The sequence below is a fragment of the Cavia porcellus genome, unplaced genomic scaffold (assembly GCF_034190915.1).
Source record: "Cavia porcellus strain 051 isolate PalLab524CR breed Dunkin Hartley unplaced genomic scaffold, mCavPor4.1 scaffold_14, whole genome shotgun sequence".
Taxonomy (NCBI): Eukaryota; Metazoa; Chordata; class Mammalia; order Rodentia; family Caviidae; genus Cavia; species Cavia porcellus.
This window is the reverse complement of record NW_026947497.1, coordinates 70933132-70956876: the sequence shown is the minus strand read 5'-3', so window position 1 is coordinate 70956876 and position 23745 is coordinate 70933132. Positions and strand designations below refer to the sequence as shown.

General features: G+C 38.3%; 1 protein-coding gene across 5 annotated transcripts in view; it reads right to left on the bottom strand.

The window, feature by feature from the left end:
• Positions 1-23745, bottom strand: part of Tp63 (tumor protein p63) — a 208315-nt gene that overhangs the window by 4855 nt on the left and 179715 nt on the right. For 2 of the 5 annotated variants that reach the window (XM_003477086.4, XM_013140762.3), the window contains 7 exons: positions 23150-23259; positions 22360-22496; positions 20596-20678; positions 18023-18159; positions 4714-4871; positions 2385-2529; positions 1382-1475 (listed from right to left, as the gene is read on the bottom strand). In XM_003477086.4, the coding sequence (XP_003477134.1) occupies positions 1382-1475; positions 2385-2529; positions 4714-4871; positions 18023-18159; positions 20596-20678; positions 22360-22496; positions 23150-23259 (864 nt within the window). Of the gene's footprint in view, positions 1-1381; positions 1476-2384; positions 2530-4713; positions 4872-10211; positions 11645-18022; positions 18160-20595; positions 20679-22359; positions 22497-23149; positions 23260-23745 lie in introns of those variants that run through there. The other 3 variants (XM_023560332.2, XM_005006874.4, XM_003477087.4) reach the window with 3 other exon arrangements.

Here is a 23745-nt window from a genome sequence, read left to right as displayed (position 1 = left end):
AGGACTACCACAGGAAATGCTCAAATCTGGGGCAGCTTTGGTGTCTCCAGAAGATGCAAGTGATTGGAAAGTTATCTGAATCTTGTTGGGACCCTTAAAACTTTCTCTGTAGTTTTTGTGTATAATGTACTGTAGCTGCAGCAGCACCCAGGATTGCCTCATGGGCTGGTGAGGGATGGAGGGAAGGGAAGCAGAGTGTGTATTTTCCATCACAAGACTGGGGCATCCTTACACTCAGGGGCTTCTCTAGCATCGGTGCTCAAGGAGGGGATACAGAAGCAGCAGCAGAGGCAGAAACTACCTTTCCCCAGCAGCTCAAAATGCTCCCCAGAAGCTAGAAGAGAAGAAAGTGAACCCCAAAGACAGCAGTATCAAAGACAGGCTGGGAGGAAAATGTATGTTGCTGGAAACCAGAACATTAGCTCCCTTATGAGCAGTAGTTCAAGTAATGGGGAAGCAAGCAAGAGGGAGAATCCTTCCATTCAGCTTTTTTGTTTGATTTGTGTTAAATTACAGCTACTAGGAGAGATTTTGAATCCAGGTTGATCAGCTAAGGCCCAAAGAGGCAGTGATAACTTCAAATTTTGATTATTTCTGAAAAACATGGATGGAACCTTAACCCATGGCCAGGATCATTTCCACTGCTCAGGGATGGCTGGGCCTTATTCTGATAGAACTGGAAATAATTGAAAAATCATTTAACTGAAAGGAAAATCTGGATGCCCCCTAATAAAGTTGTATTTAATAAGATGCAGGAATGTCAATTAGGTTATAGACTAAAAGCTAATGTACCATTAATGTCTCATTATGGAAATGAGTTGTGAGAGTAGTAAGTTCTTTCTTCTATCCTCATTTGGGACATAGGCAGATGAGTGAGAACATCCAAACAACTCTCTGAATCCCTGGAGATTTTTCATTATTTTTAATTTATTTGATTTAATTTGATTTTGTTGTTGTTGTTACTGTTATGGTGCCTCACTTTATTGCTCAGGCTGATCTCAAACCCTGGAGCTAAAGTGATTCTCCTGCCTCAATCTCCCATGTGCTGGAACTAAAGAAGGGTGCCATCACACTTGGCTTGAGATTATATATACCTTTCTTGATGCTGGGGATTATATCTCTTCTTACCTACTGTACCTACAGTATGGCTGCAATAAATATGTGTCCACTGATCAGACACAATAAAGGGGGCTGATGGTTGAGCTTCTAATATTTATACTGTGTGAAGCCCTATTGTGCTTATGGGTTCCATCAGAACTGAAGATTAGGGGCATTATGAAAACAAATTTTAAAGCTTTGGGGGTTTGAACTACAAAGCATATGTCATGAAGGAGAGAAAATGAAAAATAAAACTCAAGAGAAAAGTCTAACAATTACTTACATCCATGGAGTAATGCTCAATCTGATAGATGGTGGTCAGCCCCTGGGTCGTGAAATAGTCCAGACATGATGAACAGCCCAACCTCGCTAAGAAACTGCAGAGGGAGGAGGGAAGAGGAAGGAAGAAACAGAAAGTTCACCCCAACAGCATTGGCGAGATAAAGGAAAATCCAACATTTTGCCCTTGGATGCCCTACGTAAGAGACTAGAAGCAGATTAAATACACGTGGAACTTGGAATTGAGGGTTAAAGATGATTAGGTAACTTGGCTTTTAGGTTCATGGAAAAATCAAATAGACTCAAGGTATTCTAGCAGATCACACATTTCGACAATGAAATTCTTGGGTTGTGTGTAAAAGTCTTAGGAGCTATTGTAGGGGGTGAAAGGTCAGAGTCCCAGTTCTTTTGTGTCTGGACCCTTCTCTGCAAAATGAGCATCCCTGTTTATATTGTTTTGCTTTAGGGGGTTTCTTGAGAACGGTTTGTTGGATTAAAAATATGGTAGGGTGCTACTCCTGAAAGTTTTCACTGCTTCTTGAAATTATCTCATTTGTGTTAACATTTAAATGTTCTGTGGACATCCAACTCCAAAATAGTGGTCCCATGGGGACTGAGAGCTACGAGGCCTAGAGAGCAGGAAAGGGAGCGAGATAGCAAGTTTATTGCTCTTCCGGGAAACCCAGCCCTGAGCACCAATCTGAGGGCCACAATGGACAGTCTAAAAAATGTGAAGGAGGAGGAGGAAGGAAATGAAGATGGGGAAAACAGGCGTAAAACCTGCATGGATATAAAAACATATAGTCACAGTGCCCCGTGTTGATTACAGTAGTCCTCTTTGATTAAGCTATGCCAACCACTGCATAGATCGGAGAGAACCGTGAGTGAACTTCAACCATTGGGCAGCTTTCTTTCCTTCCAGCTGTGGTGTCAGCTTTGACGGGGTCCACCCTCCACCACCCAGAGATGCTGAGGACAGGCCCCAGGAGCACAGGCTCTAGACTCACCTGACAATGCTGCAATCTGTGGGGTACGGAGGTGGGGGGGTGCAGTGGGAGGTGGATGGCATGGAGAGTGGGGGAGGGAGGGTCTGGGTGGGGCTGAGTCCATTCATGTCTCCAGCCATTGGCATGTGGGTGCCCATCATAGGAACTGAACAAAAGCAGGAGGAACAGAGAGGGTTACTGCTGTTATCCTGTACCAGCATCCCGGTGGTCCATCTTTCCTGGTTCAGTTTTAGAAGAGCCTAAACCACCAGCCTTGCTTTTCTACCTCACCTGTCTCTCCATCCCTTCAAATACCACACATCTAGTCAAACAGATACTAGACTCCAAACTAATTTCACACTTGGCCTTTATTCTTCTAGAGCAGTCTCTTCCCATCCCTTTTGCTACCTCTATTTCTCTGTCCAACTGTTTATTTCTCTTAATGATACTACTCTCCTTTGTATTGGCCTTTGGGATTTATATTTATGTCTCCCTCACTCTACTAATTTTCTTATGCCCAGAGATTAGTTCTTATACATGATTTGATCTTTACAGAGCTAGCACAGTACCTGGCATAGTCAGACCCTCGGTAAACTTAGGGTGAGTGAACAAATGAACAAACCTGGGAATAAGACAGTGAACTTTGGAATATGTGTTTGGAAACAGAGGTCTCACTGCATTATTTCTAGGGAACGTTGGCTTAGTAAAGAAGGGCATAATGAAAAATTCTAACTTTTTCTTGTGGTCCACATTGACATTATATACAGGAATGCCACTAATACTTATTGGTATTTTATTAAAGTGTGAATAATGAATAACTACTATTGAGAAGAAGAGCTTAATATTAATCATTTTATAAAACAAATTTTTATTTTAGTTTGGGAAAAGAAATACAGATTATATATTTACAGCAAGATGAATATGATTTTTTTTGCATTATTAAACAGAAAGTTTCCTAAGGAGAAAGGGCTCTGTCACTAATCAAACTCAGGGAATCACCTGATTGCATCTTAGTCTGCTTCCCTTAGTATTCCCCTGGTGATATCAAAGATAATTGTAAATTACAAAGAAGGCAAAGTAGGAAAAGTGGAAGTTGTGTAAATATGAAGCATCATTACTTTTACTGGCACAGTGTCATCATCCCAAGAAGAAAGTTGGGACATCTAAGATGTCACAAGAAAAAGAAAGAAAGAAAGAAAGAAAGAAAAGAAGAAAGAGGAGCAGGAATGGTTCCTGCTGTTTTCACTCCCACGGCCCCAAATCTCTCAGGGGTCACGGTTTGAAACTTCAGATGTACTGGTCACTAGGGACGGGGTATTTTGCTCTAACGATGTTGTTCTGTCTGGCAACCCTTTGGCATCCACCCCCAGTTTCCTGAAATATGGGCATGCTCCATCACTTATTTATTTCAGAAATCCTAGATTTTTATTCAAAGTAGCACTTAAATACAAAATTAAGTGCTTGATCAAAATAACTAGGAATTTTAAAGGACAAAACTATAGGCTAAGAATTATAAGATATATGTGCAGTGTTCAGTTTTTTGCATATCTGAAGAGAGTATGCATCTTTCTGCATGTTTACCATCCTTTCTTTCTTTAAAGTTTGTGTACTTACTCTGCTAGACTTAGTTCTAGCAAACCAAATATAAAATAGGATAATATTATTGATAATGAAGGGATACAACAATCATCATCCATGTGGAGCCAATTCTCATTTTGCTTCGTACTTTCATACTTAGTTAACATGAGGAATCTGTGTGTGAACAAGCAAAGGTCATTCCCTTCCATACACTTCGTTCCCGAACTCTTGTGGAATAGAGTAGATGAGAATGCTAAGACTGTCCGGACGTAGCTTTGTAACACGTTAAGTATGTAGAATCATTACTTTATTGGATTGAAATTTGAGTTCAGAGCACAGAAGTGACTGTTCCATAATGCCACAGCTAATTTTTTTTTTAAAAAAACAAGAATCCAGATTAGAATCCCTTTATTTACAGGTTAAGTTTATGTTACTTCCCACATATTTTGTGCATTTTCAGTTGACTATCTTAGAGTTGGGAGGGGAAGGGCCTCCATCCAGCTTGGCAGTAAGCAGACAGTTCCCTCATAGAGATCCTTGTTCCTATTGACACAACCTCCTCCTTCATCTCTACTAGTGTGTTTCACAATAAAAACAAACACTTCAAGAGCAAGGGGTTTACTCTGAGACAGGAATTCATTCCACTTGGGTCTGATCTGTATCACCGTGCTTCTCATCTGGCTTAGGAAAAAGCCTGTGCCCCATCCCCAAGCAGTCTTCTCCTACATGAGACTGCTCTTCCTTTAGATGCAGGAAAGGGAGATGTGCTTACTGTTGGCTCCCATGCCGTCGGGGATGGTGGTGGGGGTGAGGGCGTTGCGCTGCTGGGGGTTGATGAGCTGGCTCACCGAAGGCAGCTTGTTCATACTGTTCATTTTGTTCAGAGGCGGGGAGCTATTACCGTATGAAGACTGAGACTGCATTGAGGTCCTAGAAACACACACAGGGGGATGAAGGTCAGCATGGGACACTGGAGAGAAGGGATGCATTACTTCTAACATGTCACAGATTAAAGTACGGTCTCAAAGCATACACCTGCGATAAATTCCTCCAGCATGAATTACAAGAAGTTATTTGTGCTTCTAGTGGAGAATATTTCCTGGTTAAGAAAGGATTAAAAAGCAATGACTGGATCGTATCATTCCTGAATGTGTAGAGTACACAGCTTAATATCTTTCTCAAGCATCTCCTTTGTGAAAAGGAAAATAATTACATTCTCTTTTTTTCTCTTGCTGTTTTCTCCATCTTTTATCTCTCTCTTATTCTTGAACTCAGTAAGGGACAAAAAACTGAGCAAAGACACAAAGGCAATGAGGGGTGTGGCCTTGCCAAACTCAAACGCAGCAGAGGATCCACCTGTAGCTTCTCAAGCCATTGGGGATATACAGAAAGTAACTGGGAAGCCCATCATCGGGACACTTGGCTTGCTTACTTCCTGCCATCATGCAGAAATCCCAAGTTAGAAACATGCTTTCTCATCTGGGATGCTCATGGGCAATGAATGGACCCATCTCAACACCAATGGCCTACCACAGGGGAGAACCCAGGGGTGCAAGTAACTGTTCCATTGACCTCCTTTCTACAAGTCTCCTAGAAAAGGGGAAAACGAAAAGAAAAGGGAAAAATAACAGTTTTCTGTTTATCATAACTCTCAGTTTGGATACTGATTACAATTGGCTCATCATGTTTTTTTTTTTTTTTCTTGTCTTTTTCCTTTTTATCGGTACCGGGGATCAAACTCACGACTGCCTGCTTGCAAGGCAGGCACTTATGCCGCTGAGCTAAATCCCCAGGCCCTCCTCATGTTTTGTACTGTTGTTAGAGATGAGTTTTTATAATTGGCCGATATACCTTTTCCTTTTAATATAAAGCTAAGGTGGTACACTAAAACAGGGTCAGATAATCAAAGTTTAAGCTCTCCTCCCTCATATAACAGAAATCTAGTGCTCTCTCTGTAAAGTACTTAACACTTTTGTTTTTGTTTTTCAAAGAGAAACTATAGAGGCTGTAGTTATAGACCCTTGGTGTTTGTATTAGAAGTTAGAACTAGGAAAAATGGATGAAATGACACCCTCTTTGAGACGGTCCTAGAGGAGCAGCTACAAAGGGCACAGTCACGTATTCTACCCTGAAAGGCTAGATGAGAACTAAAGAGAAGATGGGGACAATCTGGAGCATTTACAGGAAGTCCTTATTTTGATCATGAAATGAAGGCTTGACTGAACATGTTTCTGATCTGGGGAGAGAATACCTCCCCTTTAACATTTCTCAAAAAAAAAAGTTATTATTATTATGCTATTATTTGCCCCTTTCCTGTTTTTGCCATAGTCCCATTAAAAGAACAAATTCTTTTTTTTTCTTTGGGTTTTGTTTTCACACATAGATAGTACAAATTTTAGAGACTTTGCAAATGAAGCCACCTGGCAAACAAACCCAGAGAGCAATGCTTGAAAAAAATTTTAATGGCTGTAAGTACCTGAGTGTGACAGGAGGTGGCCTTTAGAGACACCAACCTGTATTCTCCATAATTTCCAGGAACGAGAAAAGCCTCTACTCCTTATCCCTGAAGAGCACAGTCAGGGTAAACAATATGCTGTACATTCATCTGCATAAATTAGCATGAGCTTGTAAAATCCACAAATCCTCAGCTCTGTATAGTCCTTGATGCCTTTAAGCTAGCAGGCCATTGACTTTTTTTTTTGTTTTTCTGGAACCCTTCTCAAGTACTCGACATATGGACTCAAAATGAATAAACAGCTGTTCACACAATAAATCCTCTCAGCTGTATAATACCCCAGGATGCCCAGCTCTCTTCCATCTCTTCCATGTTTTAAGTGATTATGACAATATTCCTGTGGCCATTGTCATGGCATGGCAGGAAGTGGATAGGAGGAAATTATGATTAGTGTTATAGAGATGACTATATATGAGGCTCAAAGAAAAAACAAAAACTTGAAGAAAAACAAAACAAAACAAACAAACAAAATCTCTCTGTCTCCAGGCATCTACTACAGCAGTTTTTTTCTTTCCTTCTGTTACACTTATTTAAGAATACAACCCTTGTGGGCAACAGGGTTAAGAATCAGGAAGCAGGTGAAGTGATAAGCATATTATGGATGACCAAGGTAGGCAAGAACCAAGAACTATAGTACAGGGAGTCACTCCAGCGTCTACCCAGCACTTTCTATTTCATTCTTATGTGGGAACCTGGTATAAAAGGACAGTTCATTTAGATCCATGTAGGAACATCTGTAAGTCCCTCAGGACAGCAGAGTCCAGAGTAGAGCACTGAAGAGATGCTTTGGTGGCTCCTATTTCTTTACTGTCCTTGCCCACTGCAAAGTAGTTCATATTCCAGAAGCCGGTTATGCCCTCTAATTTAAAGAAGCCTCCACCTGTCTTCCTAATTTTTCCAAACCAATTGAATACAGCAAGCTATTATGGAAATGGTTTGAGCCTTCAGTGACCATGATGGAAAAAAAATATGTATGAGCTTTGAATTTTTTCCTGAATCCTCAGTTGCATTTAAGGCATTCTGTATCCTATTACAACTTGTTTTCTCTTGGGGTCATTATTTTTGACAGTTGTATTAGATCATCTATTATTGTTTGTTATTGTGGCTATTTTATTAGTTTATCACATCAGAAAGCACCTAGTCTGAGAAGGTAGGTCTGACATCACAGATGACCAGAGAGGATCATAGATTCTGAGTCAGGTGGATTATCAAGGTCGTCTTCTGGATCTGACACAAGCTAATTAAGTGACTTTGGATGTTATGTAAGTCTGTCTTGCATCCCTCTTAATCTTTAAATCAGGTATTATGCTTACTTTGGACGAGTTGCTAAGAGGATCAGATGAGATCACTTAACAGTCCTGTGTATCATGCCGTGATTTGTAGGTACTCCAGCAAAAACTGAGTCTTTTTACTCTTTCCCTATGAAATAACTAATATTCTAGTATTTGCTCGAGGTGATAGAGGTACCAATTTATGTACTAATAAAAAGAAACAGCCTGAGGCATTGAGTCTTATGTCAGCAAATGCAGAAATCAAGATGAGCAAAGGTGTAACAGTGGGGAAAGTTCAGGGATTCTCAACGCAGTCCGGAAGAGACTCTTAAAGCTGCAAAGAGTGAAATGAGGGCAGTGTGTTTCTTCATGAATCCCCAGGACCCAAACTGAGGATTAGGTTAATACCATCTCCTGACTGAACTCATGGCCCACTCATGAATTCATGGTCCTTACAAATATAATGTCACTATACTTGACGAAACAGTCTTCAAACTTTCTCATGAAATTTAAGAGAAAGAAATAATATTCAAGGAAACATGTTTGGTTGGTTTGTTTTGGTTGTTTAAGACAGTGTCTTGGGGCTGGGGATTTAGCTCAGGGGCATAAGCGCCTGCCTTGCAAGCAGGCAGTGGTGAGTTTGATCCCTGGTACCGATAAAAAGGAAAAAGACAAAAAAAAAAAAAAAAAAAAAAAAAAAAAGACAGTGTCTTATACTATCACCCAGGCTGGCCTCAAACCATAGTGGTTCTCCTATCGCAGCCTCTCCACACTTGCGAACACAAGCAAACGTTATTACCACCCAACGCAAGTATTGGTTTTTATATCTTATAAGATAAAAAACCTCCTCCCCAACCAAAAGCCCAAATATCAAAAATGTGAAAATGTAGTTCTTCTCAGGGCAAATAGTTTACATCTGAGATTTTTTACTTTGGAGTTCAGCTAGAATTTTCTAGGAACTCACTGTAAACAAAATATGGAAGGGAATGTCTCAAATGTCTCTGTCTTGTTTTGAGAATAAGCCCAAGTGGAACCAAGCCCTAGTTCACTCCAACAGCCTAAGCTTCTGTGGACATGCTAAAACTAAAGCACAGAGTTTCAGAGCCAAAAATAGCTTTAGATGATACCAAATGGAAATAAGTTTTCCCGATTCCAACTTTAGTGACTATTTATGTGGCAGTGTCAAAATCTGACACAACGTTTATCCTTTATTGTTTCAAAGAGCCCTGTGAATCTTTCTCTGTTAATTAAAAATTAACTCTTTAATAGAATGTAGTTATACTTCAGCCTATGTATATTCCTTCAAACAATTTCTATAGTACAGACTGTGAGAAGGGAAAAGGATGCTAAAAAAAAAAAAAAAAAAAAACCAACAACAAAAAAGCAGCAGAACACTCCTAGTATGAAAAATATTAAAACAAAAAAAAGGTGGTGGTGGTGATTGGAGCCTGGTGAGGCTTGAAGCATGAAAAAACGGAATTGTACCTTTCCTAAATTCCTCCTAGCTAGCATTTCCTGTGACTTATCTTTCTAGCTGAGTAATCATGCTTCCATAAACAAATGGGAAAAAAATGATATGTGTTATGTACATGCACCAATTCCCCATGAAAAACGTAATCATTATGTAATGGAAACAGACTAATAAAAATTAAAAATAAATATAAACTCATTAGCTATTGAATTAATATTTTTAAAAAGTACATCATGGATTCCCTAGTAGATCAGTTGTAATTTTCAAATAAGTTTCAGCATTTTTGCATGAGATTTCCATAAAAATAAGGTGAAAGAAAAAAGTCTGTAATAAAACAAATATTAAACTAACCCTTCAAATGACTTGTGACCAATTGAAAACACTGCAAAAATAACAAGACCATCTGATTTTACTAATGTACTCTTTGTGACTATTTACAGTAAGTAATTATTTAAAAATTTTTTTTTCCTTATGTACCTATCTAAGCTACTAGATTAGTTTAGAACAAATTCGTTTGGAGTTTTATGAGCTTGGAACTAATTGGAAAAACAAAGGCTCCATTATAGATTTCCAATCTAATTTTGCTAAAACTTTTGTCATAGAAGTCAACTTTTTACTAAACATGATTTAATTTCAATTAATTTTAGTCACTTTGTTACATTTTGTTAACATATAACCCAGCCTTATTGATGGATTTTAATAAACAGTACCCAGGGAGACCCAGGGAGAAATTGGTGACCCAGGGAGAAATTATTCATAGGGTTAAAATATTTTTAAATTACTTTAGGCATTTGAATTAACATTTCAGACTGATGATCTTGATATACAGTATTTTAAATAAACACCAAAGAATGAGAGAAGAAATAAAAAGTGGGACCAAAGGAACAGTTCTACAACCCTTCTTTAGACCGACACATGATACTTCACTCACATTAAAATGTTTTAGTATTTACAGGGGAAACAAGCAAAGGAGGCAGAAACAGAAACTGCAAGATAAACCAAGATGCAAAAGTTTATTGAAAATTAAAATCACACATCCATAAAGCAATAGCCTCAATAACAAGAAATCATTGCCTTGGTGACACAGAGTAAAGTGCTGGTTACCTGGTGTGCAAAGATGGGAATGGGGTTCAACTTTATATTGTTACTTTAAAATGTGTTTTTAAGATGGAAAGATCCAAATTCTCTCATTTCTTTAAGTGAGGAAAAAAATCATCCACTTTCCCTACCCATAATTTCTACTCCAGGAGAATTGATTTTAACCTGTTTGCTTACTCAGTACTTAAAACACAAAGCTTCTTGGATAAATGCTTTGGAATAGTAGTGATAGTTTGGTTGGTTTTATGGTAGGAAGGACTGAGGGTCCAGAGCTCTAATTAAACAAATTAATCATGGATTTGGTGAGAAGAGTTTGAACTCTATTTTGAGCATTGAATAAAAGCAAGAAGTACCTGGAACAATATGATTCGGATCGTTTTATCTTCCAATTGTAATAAAAAGCTAGTTTACCTCTCTGTCTAAGCAACAGTTTGGGGGTGGGTCTCGAGGGTTTCATATGCAAAAAATATCATATCAGATGCTGATTTAGGGTGGCAGAGAGAGGATCTGATGCAACATTAATAAACTTCCTACCTACATATGAGGAGCAAAGACAGATAATTAATGGTGCAAGTTCTCAAAGAGAAGAAAAGAACATCCCACCCGAGTACGGGCTGCCTAGGGTTACTACCACTGTCTGCCCAGCAGTACACTTGGCACCTCAGTTTGTTGCTACTTGCAATCTTATTGCATGACCAGCATTCAAAGGGCCTGAGTCTGTCAGTCACCTACAATGTACTTATGCACGAACTGTAACAACTTTTTTCTCCTTTTCTTTTTTTAAAAAGACATCATATGTTTGAGACCTGCTCAAAAGCTTCTTTATGAGTTTTAGAAACACAAAGGAAGATAACAGAAAAGGGTTCTGATACACATCTTAATGTCCCATTTCCCATGGGACACCTTCTCTCCCAGGAACAACAAAGAAGCCAGCAGACATACACATGGTTCCCCTCCCGCGCCCTGCCCACTCTGGAGGTAAGGGGACACAGTCTGCAGAAATCGTCCTTTCTTATAACTTTTGAGTCCCTTCAAAAGATTCTCACTAGTGGCTGTGTGCCTTCACGAAGTTGGGTCTCTGGGTCAAAAGGTCTTCAAGTCCTATTTTTAATGGCTGGATACACAAACACACCCACACACACACACATACCCACACACTCCCACACACCCACCCATACACATACACACATGAAAACACAACAAACACACACGTTGAAAATACAGAGACAGGCTCTAGGGGTACACCGATCGGTTTGGGGGGTTGGAATGTCTAAAGAAGACGTCAGATTGTTTCGGAGCTTCTCTCCGGGGCTCCACAAGCTCATTCCTGAAGCAGGCTGAAAGGAGACTGCAGAGAGGAATCAGAAAAAAGAAAAGATGAAGTCTTAAGACTGCACATATCCAAAACAAGTGAGTACAGAAACACACTCTGCCAACCTTCATGATCATAGGATAGATGAAACAGAGAGCCCGAGAAGTTATCTCTGATCCTTCAAATGAGTCAAAGATTTCTTCTCCATAGTTTTATGAAGAAGAAATGAGGTAAAATACAAGTATTTAACAAGAAGTACGCATCAGAATCATCTTTGGAGTTTTTTTTTTTTAAGCATTTCTCTAGATCCCTACTGAGGACAACATGGGGTTTAAGCATTTATTCTCTTAACAAGTTCCACAAGGTGATTCATTCGTGGATTATGGAGCCAGGGTTGGTCAAGATGCTTAGTACAGGACTTGGCATAAATTTTACTGGACTCAATTAATTGAAAAAAAGAATCCAACTTTCATCTTTTGCAGAATGTCATCTGCCCAATTATTATACCTCATTACTGTTCGTGTCTAGCTGAACTATGAAGTATGAGGAAATGTGATCTTATCTATAGGGGGCTGTGTCATCATGCATTTGTAAAGTCCTATTAATGAGCATTTTATATGTGCCCAGATTCAGATGGATAAATACCTTAATCCTTTCAGTCACAAACTTGGCCTCAAAAAGCATATATCATATATAACTCATGAAAGCAACTTTTGCATAATTAAGAAATCAATTATGTACGAAGATGCCAAGAACAAGCCCTTTTATTTTGCTAAAGGTTATGCAATTCCATAAAAAGGCTGGGAAGTTTTTCCCAGACTGGTGTTTTGAGTATTGCTTACTGTTTTCAAAGGTACAAAGCCAGTTTTCCTTGACTCTGTAAACCAGAAAAAATTGCTGTCCTCTTAATAAGATTTGCCAAAATACAAATTAGTAAAGAAAAAATTTAATGCCAGGTAAAAAACTAGAGCTCTGATTCTTTTTTTTTATATTGAAGATTGTGGCTTTATTATGTAGCAAAGATTAGCATGAGACCACATGTAGCCATCAAACTAGCTTTGTAGGCATTGTAAAAGTAGATAGACCACAGGCGTCCACACGGTTAGAACTAATAAGACTATTTCTGCAATGAGATGTACAAATTGAGAGAAATGTTTTGATCTAAGTATAGTTACTCTGCAGGTTTTTGTATCAATTCAGAGCTAATAAATTTCACCCCTGAAAATGTCTGGATATAGTTGAGAAGTTAAAAACACTATAAACTACAAACTCACACATTTTCCTGACAACTATCAGGCTGAGCAACAGGAAATTACCAATACTTATCTGTTTTGTAAGCCTGAAAAGTGAGTGATTTAAAACAACTATTTTAGAAATACAGAAGCTGTCTCTCAGAAATACAATATTAATATTGTCTATTTGATTGAATAGTTTTGTCCTATGCCGTCTCATATATTAGTCATCTTGAAAATGTTTCTTGTTTCTCTCTTAGCTACATGGAGCTGAGGGAAAAACAATATTACCATTCTAGAACACAACCATGGCCCCATGAACCTGGACTTTAAGTTCAAACAAACAGCAAGAATTAAAAAGGACCAAACCTTTGGGATTGATGCTTGCCTTGGATTAGTATTACAACTGAACTAGGAAGGCAGACCAAATCATTGCAAATAGTTATATGCCGGAAATTTGACTCTAGCCTTAGTTTTGTTTTGAATGGGCTAGGTAATTAGAGGCATATTTCATTAGGCCTCAGTTTCCCTGGTGTAAGATGAGGAGCTGAATCTACAGTCTTGAAAATCCTGCTCTGTTGCAAGATTTTCTCATTTGTACTATTTACATACTATTTGTACTAGTGTGCTCTCTTATACTATTTGTAAGCCACAATCATGAGAGAAATGGTAGGTAGGAGAGTGCCTTGGGATGTCACACACAGTACAAATGTAAATGAAGTTCAGTCCTTAGAAACTCAAAAAAAAAAAAAAAAAAAACTTTTCCAAAGGAAACGAAGAATTAGATTCAGCAAGAGAGAGAGGCAAAGTCATGCTGGCCTAAATAGAGAATAGAAGCTACTACGCGTTAAGCTACAGAAAAAGAAAAACAAATAGTCTGAATCCAAATATTAAAGACTGTTACATCTTCTGTCAAGTAATTTCTACACAGCTGTGTTAAGTATTAATGCTTAATACTTAATACTTAATTAATTCCCTTTGGAAATATCAAGGCAAAGAGTCCAGGGTAAACTTTGGGTATGTTTTGTCCTCCATGGGATTCTAGCTTCCCTGAACAGAACTGCCTCTGTTTATATAATGTAGATACGTTAGCTGAAATCAAATTTCTTCCTGAGGAGTATAAAGAGTACTTGTGTCTGTAACAATTTGACTCATAGCAACTCAATATAAAATCCATTCTCTGCACAGCCTATGATCATGAAGGTAACTGTGAAAGAATTTTTTAAAAAAGAAAACCATGCACAAATGAAAAGCAAGCAGAGAGAAACACACAGTAGGCAACTGATAGAAGCAATTAAACTGAAAATATTTTACAATCACATTCTATAAAGTATAATCTCTTTATAGAATGAAGAGTCACCAATTTTCTCCGTACTATAAAGAAAAATGCAAAATTGATTCCTTACCAGCATTAAATGGGTACTATGCTTTGGAAAGGAAATCATAGGGTATTATAGGCATTTTCCAAGCTGATTTATTCATTTCAAATGATTGGGAGGAAATCAGATTTCCATTTTTCTTTGTCTAATCATTTATGTGCTTTCTTAGAGATTTGCATGAAAATAAGAGCTGGAAAAAAAAAAAAAAAACTTAGCCCAAGAATAGGCAACTGGAGAACTGATATAGATGCATATCAGTCCTTGGAAACTCAAGTATATATAGTGTTACAAAAGCATAATTAGACCAAATGTCTACATTTCTCAGATTTAATTTTGCAGTCTGTTAAATCTCCATGCATCAATTATCACAGCTGTGAGATAACAAATCAAAAACATGCATGTGATATTTCAAAATTAATATGCCAATAAACTATGAAGGAACTAATTCCTATCTGTACCTATACATGCAAAAAATGCATATGTGTACTTACAATTTTTAGGACTATTTTTTATTAACATAATTTTAAGACATTTTCTTCTCTGATGAAATAGACTGCTTTTTGGATTTTTGTTTTGTTTTGTTTTGTTTTTGTCTTTTTCTTTTTTATCGGTACTGGGGATCGAACTCATGACTGCCTGCTTGCAAGGCAGGCGCTTATGCTGCTGAGCTAAATCTCCAGGCCCAAAATAGACTGGTTTTTAAAATATGAATAATAAAATTCTCTTTAGAGAAATGCAAACCAATAAGAAAATAAACTCACCATAGGGGCAGAAGGCTCTACATTTTCACATATGGAACATAAACTAACATAAGTAGAATATGCCTCTAAATAGGCAAGGATAGTGGCACATGCCTATAATCCCATCACTGGAGAGGCTGAGGCAGGAAGACTGCCAGGAGTTCGAGGCCCAGGCTACATAGTGATAAAATCAGCCTGAACTTCATAATAAGAGCTTGTCTCAAAAAATCAAAACATCAAAAGACCAAAACCAAAATCAAACCAAACCAAACAAAAAACAAAAACAAAAGAATATCTTCCTAATGCATGTCAGCTCTCTTGGATTTTAAAGTTTGTCAAACAAAGAAATCAGAGCAGCAGTGATAGCAAACCTTTTAGAGATGAAAAATCCACTTCAGAGGTAAAAAAATTCACTTACTTATCACAAGGCGACAGCTCTACAATTAAACCTTAATACTGAGGTTCTGTTGGGAAAAGACTACTCACATATCAGCATCTTTTGTCTTAAAAGAAAAATGAAAAGTACATGCCAGTGTTCCACCACTGAACTAGACAAGCCTTTCTTTTGTATAATCTACAGATGCTATTTTAAATAGTCTTATTAGCTTAGGTAATATCAAGAAAAATTCCAGAGCTTTTTTAAATTTTAAAGGCTATTTTAAAAGCTCTTTTGAAATTTAAAATCCACTAAATTACAAAGTACAGGGAGGTAGGACATCCATCTTTCTCGTCTCTATCCTTAATGCTTTTTACCTAGCAAATCTTCAATGAACATTTTTTAAATGTGGAACAAGTCAGCAATTGCAGCTTTATCTGCTAAGGGGTTTCTGCTAACTATGTTTGATATCTGAATAGCTATGCCTCACTTTCTGAGACAAAAAGAATCTCTATTAAAGGCTGCAGGGTTTTTTGGTAGGTACTGAAATGTTATTTTTGAAAGTCACTTTAGGATTTTCTCAAATGTTTACTTCTTCACTTTACAATATCAAAATTCCCAATTCACTTCCACAGGCACCTATCAAAAAAAGTGCACATGAAAAAATGAAAGCACGGCCACTTACTTATCTACAAGATAGAATAGCAAACTCTAGACACAAGATCAAATCTGAACCACTTAGTAAAATTATTAAAATACTTTATAGGAATATCAAGAAGAAAATAATTCATGACATGAGAAAAATGCAAAATTCAATTTCCAAGTCCAAAATAAAGTTTTATTGGAATGGTCATCTCATTCATTAATGTAATACTTGTGGCTGATTTTCTGCTATGATTACTGAACTGAGCAAAGGCAATAGGTCACTTGAACCAAAAAGCCTAAAATGTTTATGACCAATGTTTTATAGGAAAAAAAAATGTTTGCAGGCCCTTATGCTAGATGATTAGACTCTTTTTTGCTAACTGTAAAAAAAGAACACAGAAAAAGATTATCATGAAACAACTAGGTCAGCATGATGTGCACCTGGGTATTTCTTCTGGAGTCACTTTGACTACTTCAAACTTTTCCAGAGTGAACTGAAAGCAGTTTGGGTGTGTTTCATAATTCCATGACATGCACACTTAGGGAAGGCACTTATCCTTTCCGAGTCTGTCATAATGGTTCAGGTCTGTGTTTCTTTGATCCTGGTTATGCAATTTTCATAAGAACTAAATCAGTTTTGCACTGGAATATATTAAAGTGTATTTTCGTGTGATATCTAAAAGAATCCAGATGACAGGTAATGGGAATTCTGTCTGCAACCCCAGGTTCTAATTCTCTTTTACAGTACTCTGTCTTCCCAAGGAAGTCCCTAATTAAACTTTCTGATCAGTCTGTTGCACAAAATTGTACAAATATGAGTTGCCAAGCTCTCACACTGAAAGAGTCCTTCCAGCCAAAAAGGGTCTTAAATGCTCAAATTTCTTAAAGTTTTTTGAAGATAGAACATGCTTGTTGCATATCCCTTAACTGTTCACACAGTTAAAAGGTATGTTCATAGCGGGTCTTCCGTCTGGAACACAGTGGAGACTCCTGAACCCACACTTAGGTTGATTTAAACATGACTAAGGGGCCTGTTTAATGTACTTTTCATAACTATCTCGCTATAGTGGATAATTCTGAATAAGAAAAGAACCATTATTTATTGTTTGTATTTCTAGCACAAAAGATCATCTTTGCCTCAGGCAAGATACTTTTTTGGTTTCTTTTCTTTTTTTCCTGCAAACCTGAATGTCTGAATTTCTCAACTAGTCTTAAAATTGGTATCTTTTAGATTTATGTGGAGATTGACAAGGCTTCCAATATATGTACAATATCTTAACAAAACTAACAAGTGATTATTCTTCACTAGCAAACGATAAATATAGACAGACTATTGATTGGCCAATCTATCCTTTCATAATAGCCATTCTATGCTTGTCTGTCACAAAACAATTAACATCATCAAACATTCAAGAGGCAAGGTAAAATTTGATTTATAAATAGGTTGCAAATATATGCTAATATGATTGCAAAATATTGCCTGTTTATGTAAAAAAAAAATGTACTGCCCAAGAATATCTGGAGCGAGACTACTAAAACATGGCAAAAAAATGTTGCTTTCTTCATCAACACTCATTTTCTTAATGAATGTGCATTAGGTCTCAGAATCCTTCTCAGCAAAGTACTCGAACAAGTCACTGTGTACTAAAACATCTTTGTCACTCCCAGCCTCCAGCAATATTCCCAAGAGTGGCTTTTGTGCATCCCCAAAGAGGTACCAGCCAATCCATTTGGATGAGAGATTTTTATGGTTTTAAAGACACATATGGTTACTGGAATTGTGTTAGTAACTCTGTTAGTATGATCTCTGATTCCATTCTAGAACACTGGTAAATCTCTCAAATAGAAGATTATAAGATATGCAAATGGCTTAAACTGCAAAATAAGCACACACACACACACACACACACACAAAATCTATCAGAACCTATTGTGATCGGCCGTCACACAGTGCCATCTTCTACACTGTCCATCAGCCATCACTTTTTTGATGCAGAAAAATCACCCCTGCTCATGCCGAAAGGGACACATAACACACTCACTGTTTTTGAAGTAAGTGCTGGTGCTGCTGCTGCTGCTGCTGCCTGTATGTTTCGATCGTGTGCTGCGGAAGGTACTGCATGAGCTCCAGGGACTCTTTGATCTTTAACAGCATTTCATAAGTCTCACGACCCCTCACCTGTGCAAGAGTAGACAGAAAGAGAGGAACAAATGAAGAACTGCAGAACAGAACTATCAGTAACAAGCACAGGTGACCCTCGTCGTGCCTGGTTCTGTTCATTCTAATTGTTCTGCTTGCAAACATTTACTTGTAACACGGAAATCAATGCTCCTGGCACTTTAGGGTCATTCACAGATATGCACAGTGGGAAAATATCTGAGTTACTTGTGCACTTAATTGTAAAGGTGAGGTGGGTTTAGGTTGCCCATCATCTCTTTGGGAACCTCCTAGGAGCCTGTCTGGTGACAAAACAAGAATCGACTGTGACTAGGTCTGGAAGGACAAGTTTGTAGCAGGGAAAAAATGAGCTTCTATTTTAGAGGGTCTCTTATAACTTAGAAGAATAAGAAGAGAGTTAGGGTCAGAAGGAGGCAAGCAAGGTAAGAGTTTAACAAGTTTAAGGTTAAAGTTTGAACACCAAGCTTTACATCTTCACACATTAGTTTTTGCCCTGAGCACAAGGGGCAGCATTTGCCAGAATATGGGATGGACTGATTTTTTTCCCCCTGTTACCCTAGTGTTAACTGCAGCGCTGGACTTCCTTCTCTGAGAAGCCTCTTTTGACCCAGTCTTCAGTTTGCATCTGCCTCCTTCTACAATCCCACCCAGCTCTATGCCCCACTCTTTTATTGCATTATAACTCTGCACGTCCCCAGTCAAGGGCAATCTCTCTGAAGGCAAGGATTACGTTCTACAGAACTGTAATTGCTCAGGACCCAGTGTATTTGCTACTCAACAAATACTCACTGCACACACACTAAATTGACAAAGTTGCTTTTCCCCTCCACACTTCGGTGATTAATTTCTCACTAATCTTAAGATGTAAATGGTTACAGGGCATCTTTTGCATTAGCATAAGCTGAAATTTTAATTTAAAATAGCTTTTCAGATAGTTCTTCTTGTTAGCTGAGAAAATAATTAAGTCTTTGGTAATAATTTAGTATATTAGAGTAATATTTCATTTAAAGGTTATAAATCAATTTGCATCTGTAGCCTGAGCTGGAAGGCACTGAGAACCTCAGCTGAAATGACTTCTGATTCATCAAATGGCAGTCTGTTTCCCAAGGCCCTGGGCAGGGCGGGCACACCCAAACTTGTTGAGTAGCTTTAGCCTGGATTCGGAGCAGTAGTATACAGTCAGTTCTCTTGGTCCTGCTTGCCTGCTTCTGTGTCAGTGTAGGTGACCTCAAGGGCTATGCTGACCACCCAGACTTTGTTGCTACTCTAGCCGCCAAAGATCCAGAGGAGCAAGAATTCAATGAACTGCAGTTATAATCTAACAAAGTAACCTTATCCGTGACTTTGAGAGAGATGATGTTCCATGTAGAAGCAACCAGTACACTAACTGGGTCAAGCCTTCTGGCTATGCACACACAATTGAGTATTCTGCTTGACTTGGCTTTCATTATATCACTCCCTAAAAGAAAATGAAAGTTCCAGACATAGAGAAATGACTCCTGTGTGAGAAGATGGAAGTGGTTATTACCCTGATATGATAATTACCCACGGTACATAATGCACCAAAGTAACAAACTGTTCCTCATAAATATGTGCACATTTGTGTCAATCAAAATTCACAGTCAACATTCTCTAATTATTTACTCTATTATCAACTTTGTGAATGTTTTCTATCAAACTTTTAGGACTGAATCAGTATGGTCATGCTATTGGGATAATTATCATTTATATATAACGAAATGCAAATAAATTTTAAATACTTGTGTAGAAAGATTGTTTTAAGAGATACCTTTCATTGGGTGGGAAAGAAAACAGAAGAATTCATACTACTGATATATCGCAAGGCTATGGAAGGAAAGGAGATTCTCTGATATTTAAAAATATATATGTGTATATATATGTATATATATGTATATATATATGTATATATATATACATATATATATATCCTTTGCTTTATTTCCATTCCCCCTACTATTATGAGCTAAATATTTATAACCCCCAAACTTCATGTATTGAAGTCCTAACCCCCAAAGTGATGACATAAAGAGGTGGACTCTTGCAAGTTATTTGGGTCACTTAGAGGCTTCAAGAACAGCATCCTTGCCCTTATACTAGAAATCCTAGTGAGCTCCCGTGCCTTCTCTCCACCATTTGAAGAAAGGAGGAGAAGAAAGCAGTTTGCAGCTCAAAAGAGAGGGCCATCATCAGATGACCAGGCTGGCATGTTGACCTCAGACCCCCAACTTCTGTAATTGTGAGAAAGAAATTTCTGTTATTTATAAGTCATCTCAAATGTGTTATTTTCTGGTTGCATTTCCAACTGACTAGAATAGTTCTTGTCCCACTGACACAGATAACTGGAAAGCGATGTTAGTAAAAGATGATTCAGAGAAGGTTGGGATGAAGCGATCATGAATGTCATGGAAGACTCACTGGCAAGTACAGCAGCTCATCATCTGGGGATCTTCGCTTCTTGATGGATGTCATCTGGATGCCATGTGTATTCTGCCGAAAAGCTGGTGGAAGAGAAATGCAAGTCTCACTGCAGGAACATTTTGGCAGCAGTAATATATGTTAAAACACATTTAGTTATTAAATATTAACTATATTTAATAATACATACTAAACAGACAGCCATAATGACAGACACATCCGCAAGGGTAAGGAATCTGGTCTTAAACATCCATTTACTTGGTGATAATTGCTTTTATAGTAAACACATTCTTAGCAGTAATGAGGTAGAGAAAAGGTAGGGAGGAATAAGGAAAGGAAGAAAACTCAGGAAGCTGGGAAATAGCATTTAGATTAGGTAATTAGGCAGGAAACTGCCTCTTGTGTAGGTCTGAGAAGAGCTCTTAAGAAAAGGGAGAAAAATTGGATTCATGTTTTATTTTTCAGATCACTCATTTCCTATGGAGGTATATACATGCTGTAGAAACTTTTTTTGGTAATATAAGGGAATTAATAAGCAAAAAATTCCTAAACTACACCAACCAGAATCCAGGATATAAAGATAACTTATGTGCCAAAATCCAGATAATCTGTTCTTACTGGAAATCATTAAATTGGAGATAAGTAGCGTGTTTGGGGAAGTGATAGGAACTATGTTATCAGGAAGACACAGAAGTAAAATCAGAATGGACACATATGTATCATACATGTCACACATGTGTGAGTTTTTTGAGGACTGATGAGATACAGAAAGAACCAACAAGAGGCGCATAAACTACAGACGGGAGTCGATGGCAATGGACGCTTCTACAAAATACAATATAAACTGCATAGCAACCAGTGGTAACACTAAACTTTTTTTCACAAACTAAATCTTAGAATGATGCTTTAAAATATTTGTGGTTGTGACATTAGGATTGCCCAAGACACCTTCTGGAATCCAGTTTCACTCCACAGCTCACGTGCCTCTGTGGTTTTTCCAACTCTACTTTCATTTATTTTGCACTATGGGTTCCTTAAAATATTTCATTTTTAAAAGCTTCCATTAGTGGGCTGGGGATATAGCTTGGTGGCAGAAGTGCCTGCCTGGTAAGTGCAAGGTCCTGAGTTCAATTCTCCGTACTCCCTTCAGAAAAAAACCACATTAGCCTCCTCTGCATCCTTACACACTGTGTCTCATGAAATACGTCTGAATATTGTCTTGTGGCTTCTCACTGTTTAATTCTCATTGAGTTGTGAGGTGGGCAGAAGTTATTTTACTCCACATGCTTAACATCTGAATGATCAATTGATGTCAACAATTTGGCTAGATTCTGCTTCTCCAGATTCAGGTGGTATGAGAATCTCTTGTGAGACTTACAAAACACAGATGGTTTAGGTTTATAAAACATAGATTACTGAGCTTCACTCCCAAAATCTCTGATACAGTGAGGCTGTATTTTGGGGCTTAAGAATTTGCATTTCTACCCAGGGAACAGTGTTGATGTAACCAGTGCAGAAGTCACACTAAGAGGATCCCCATAATAAGAAATGGTAGCTATGAATCCTTGCTCTCATAAAGCTTCACCGTATAGTTGGGGTCCATTTCATTGTCTCCACCAATGTTATACCTATTTGCACTACCACAGGGGCCTCAAGTCATATTTGGTACTATTTCTCACCATGCAGCTACCCCAACACTGCCCCCAAACCTCTCCATCAGCTGAAGACTCAACCCTACCCCACTTGGCCACTACATCTACTTACGGCGCTTCGTACCATCACCGTTCTTTGTACTGTCCGAAACTTGTTGCTTTCTGATGCTGTCTTCATCTGCCTTCCTGTCTCTCCCTGGGCAGGCACAAATCCTGGCCTCAAAGCACCGTCGGCCCAGGACTTGCCCACTAGGAATTAGAGAAAAGAGAAAGAAAACTCTGCAGTCAAAGACTGTTGAGGACCCCTGGAGTCTTTGCTGGTCATCACAGGCTCATCATAGCCACCCATGCAGCTGTGGCTGCTCTGAGCAAAGTCCACAAAGCACTTGGCAGAACACAAAAGTGTTTGTGTGCCACCAGCAGTATTAGTAAATAACATTCCATTTGTTCTGCAAAGAACCACCAAGCCATTAGCTGAACAGCTGTATTTAGCTACATATTTGGAAGGGAACTTCAGTTAAGCCAGTGGATGTCTGAGGATAAAATCTCCTCAGGCAGCCCAGACTTACTCAAAGAAACTGTTAAATGCCTCAGGGCCACACAAAAACAAAGATTGTCTAACCAAAAACAATCCCAGTCACATGTCAAGAATTCAGGTAAGAAGAATCTTGTACACCTTCCTACTTCTTTTTCCCCCCTCATCTAATTTTATCCACCCTCTTCTTCTACTTGGTTACTTTTTTATGTAAGCGTTCACAGCAAAACTTTAAAGGACAAATGACAAAACTTAGGTCGGCTCTCCACCATGCATCCAAAGTCAGTGATAAAAATGAGACACAAATGTCACATTGCCCTCTGCCCTTGATGAGGGGTAGAAGGACAGTTTGATAAATATCACTTACTCTCTGGTTTCCAGAGTAACGATGATTAAAATTGGACGGCGGTTCATCCCTCCGACACAACTGCTGTTGCACATGAAATTGTACAAGACTGTCGTGAATTCAGTGCCGACCTGTGCACAGAAGCAAAGGAAAGGTTATGTAAACAGTGGTGTGAGCTGATGGTCTCCTTTCTTGTTTTCTCTCCTTTGAAAGAATTCCACTGCAAATGGAGGCATCCGCCTCCTTCTAGGAAGGCGATGCCTGACATCCACTGTGGATTCCTCTTGCCTTTGCCTTGTGGGAAGCTTCAAGCTAATGTTTAAAACATTGGAAACAACATAGGTGAGATGGGTTTTATCAGATCTTTGATCTTTGACCCAGTTTAGTGTATGTTGATCCAAATCACCCAGAATACAGGTTATATAGCATAGACATGAGTATAACTAATAAGAGAGCTGGGAAAAGTTATCAAAACTAGCAGGCCACTCCAATTGTATTTTCCCCAGCGAGGCAAAACAGTATAAAACATTTGAGGATAAATTTCCATTCTGGACTGTAAAATGGCCTCAGAACTGAATTATCTAGATTATTTTTTATTCTACTCTTTATCAGTACAT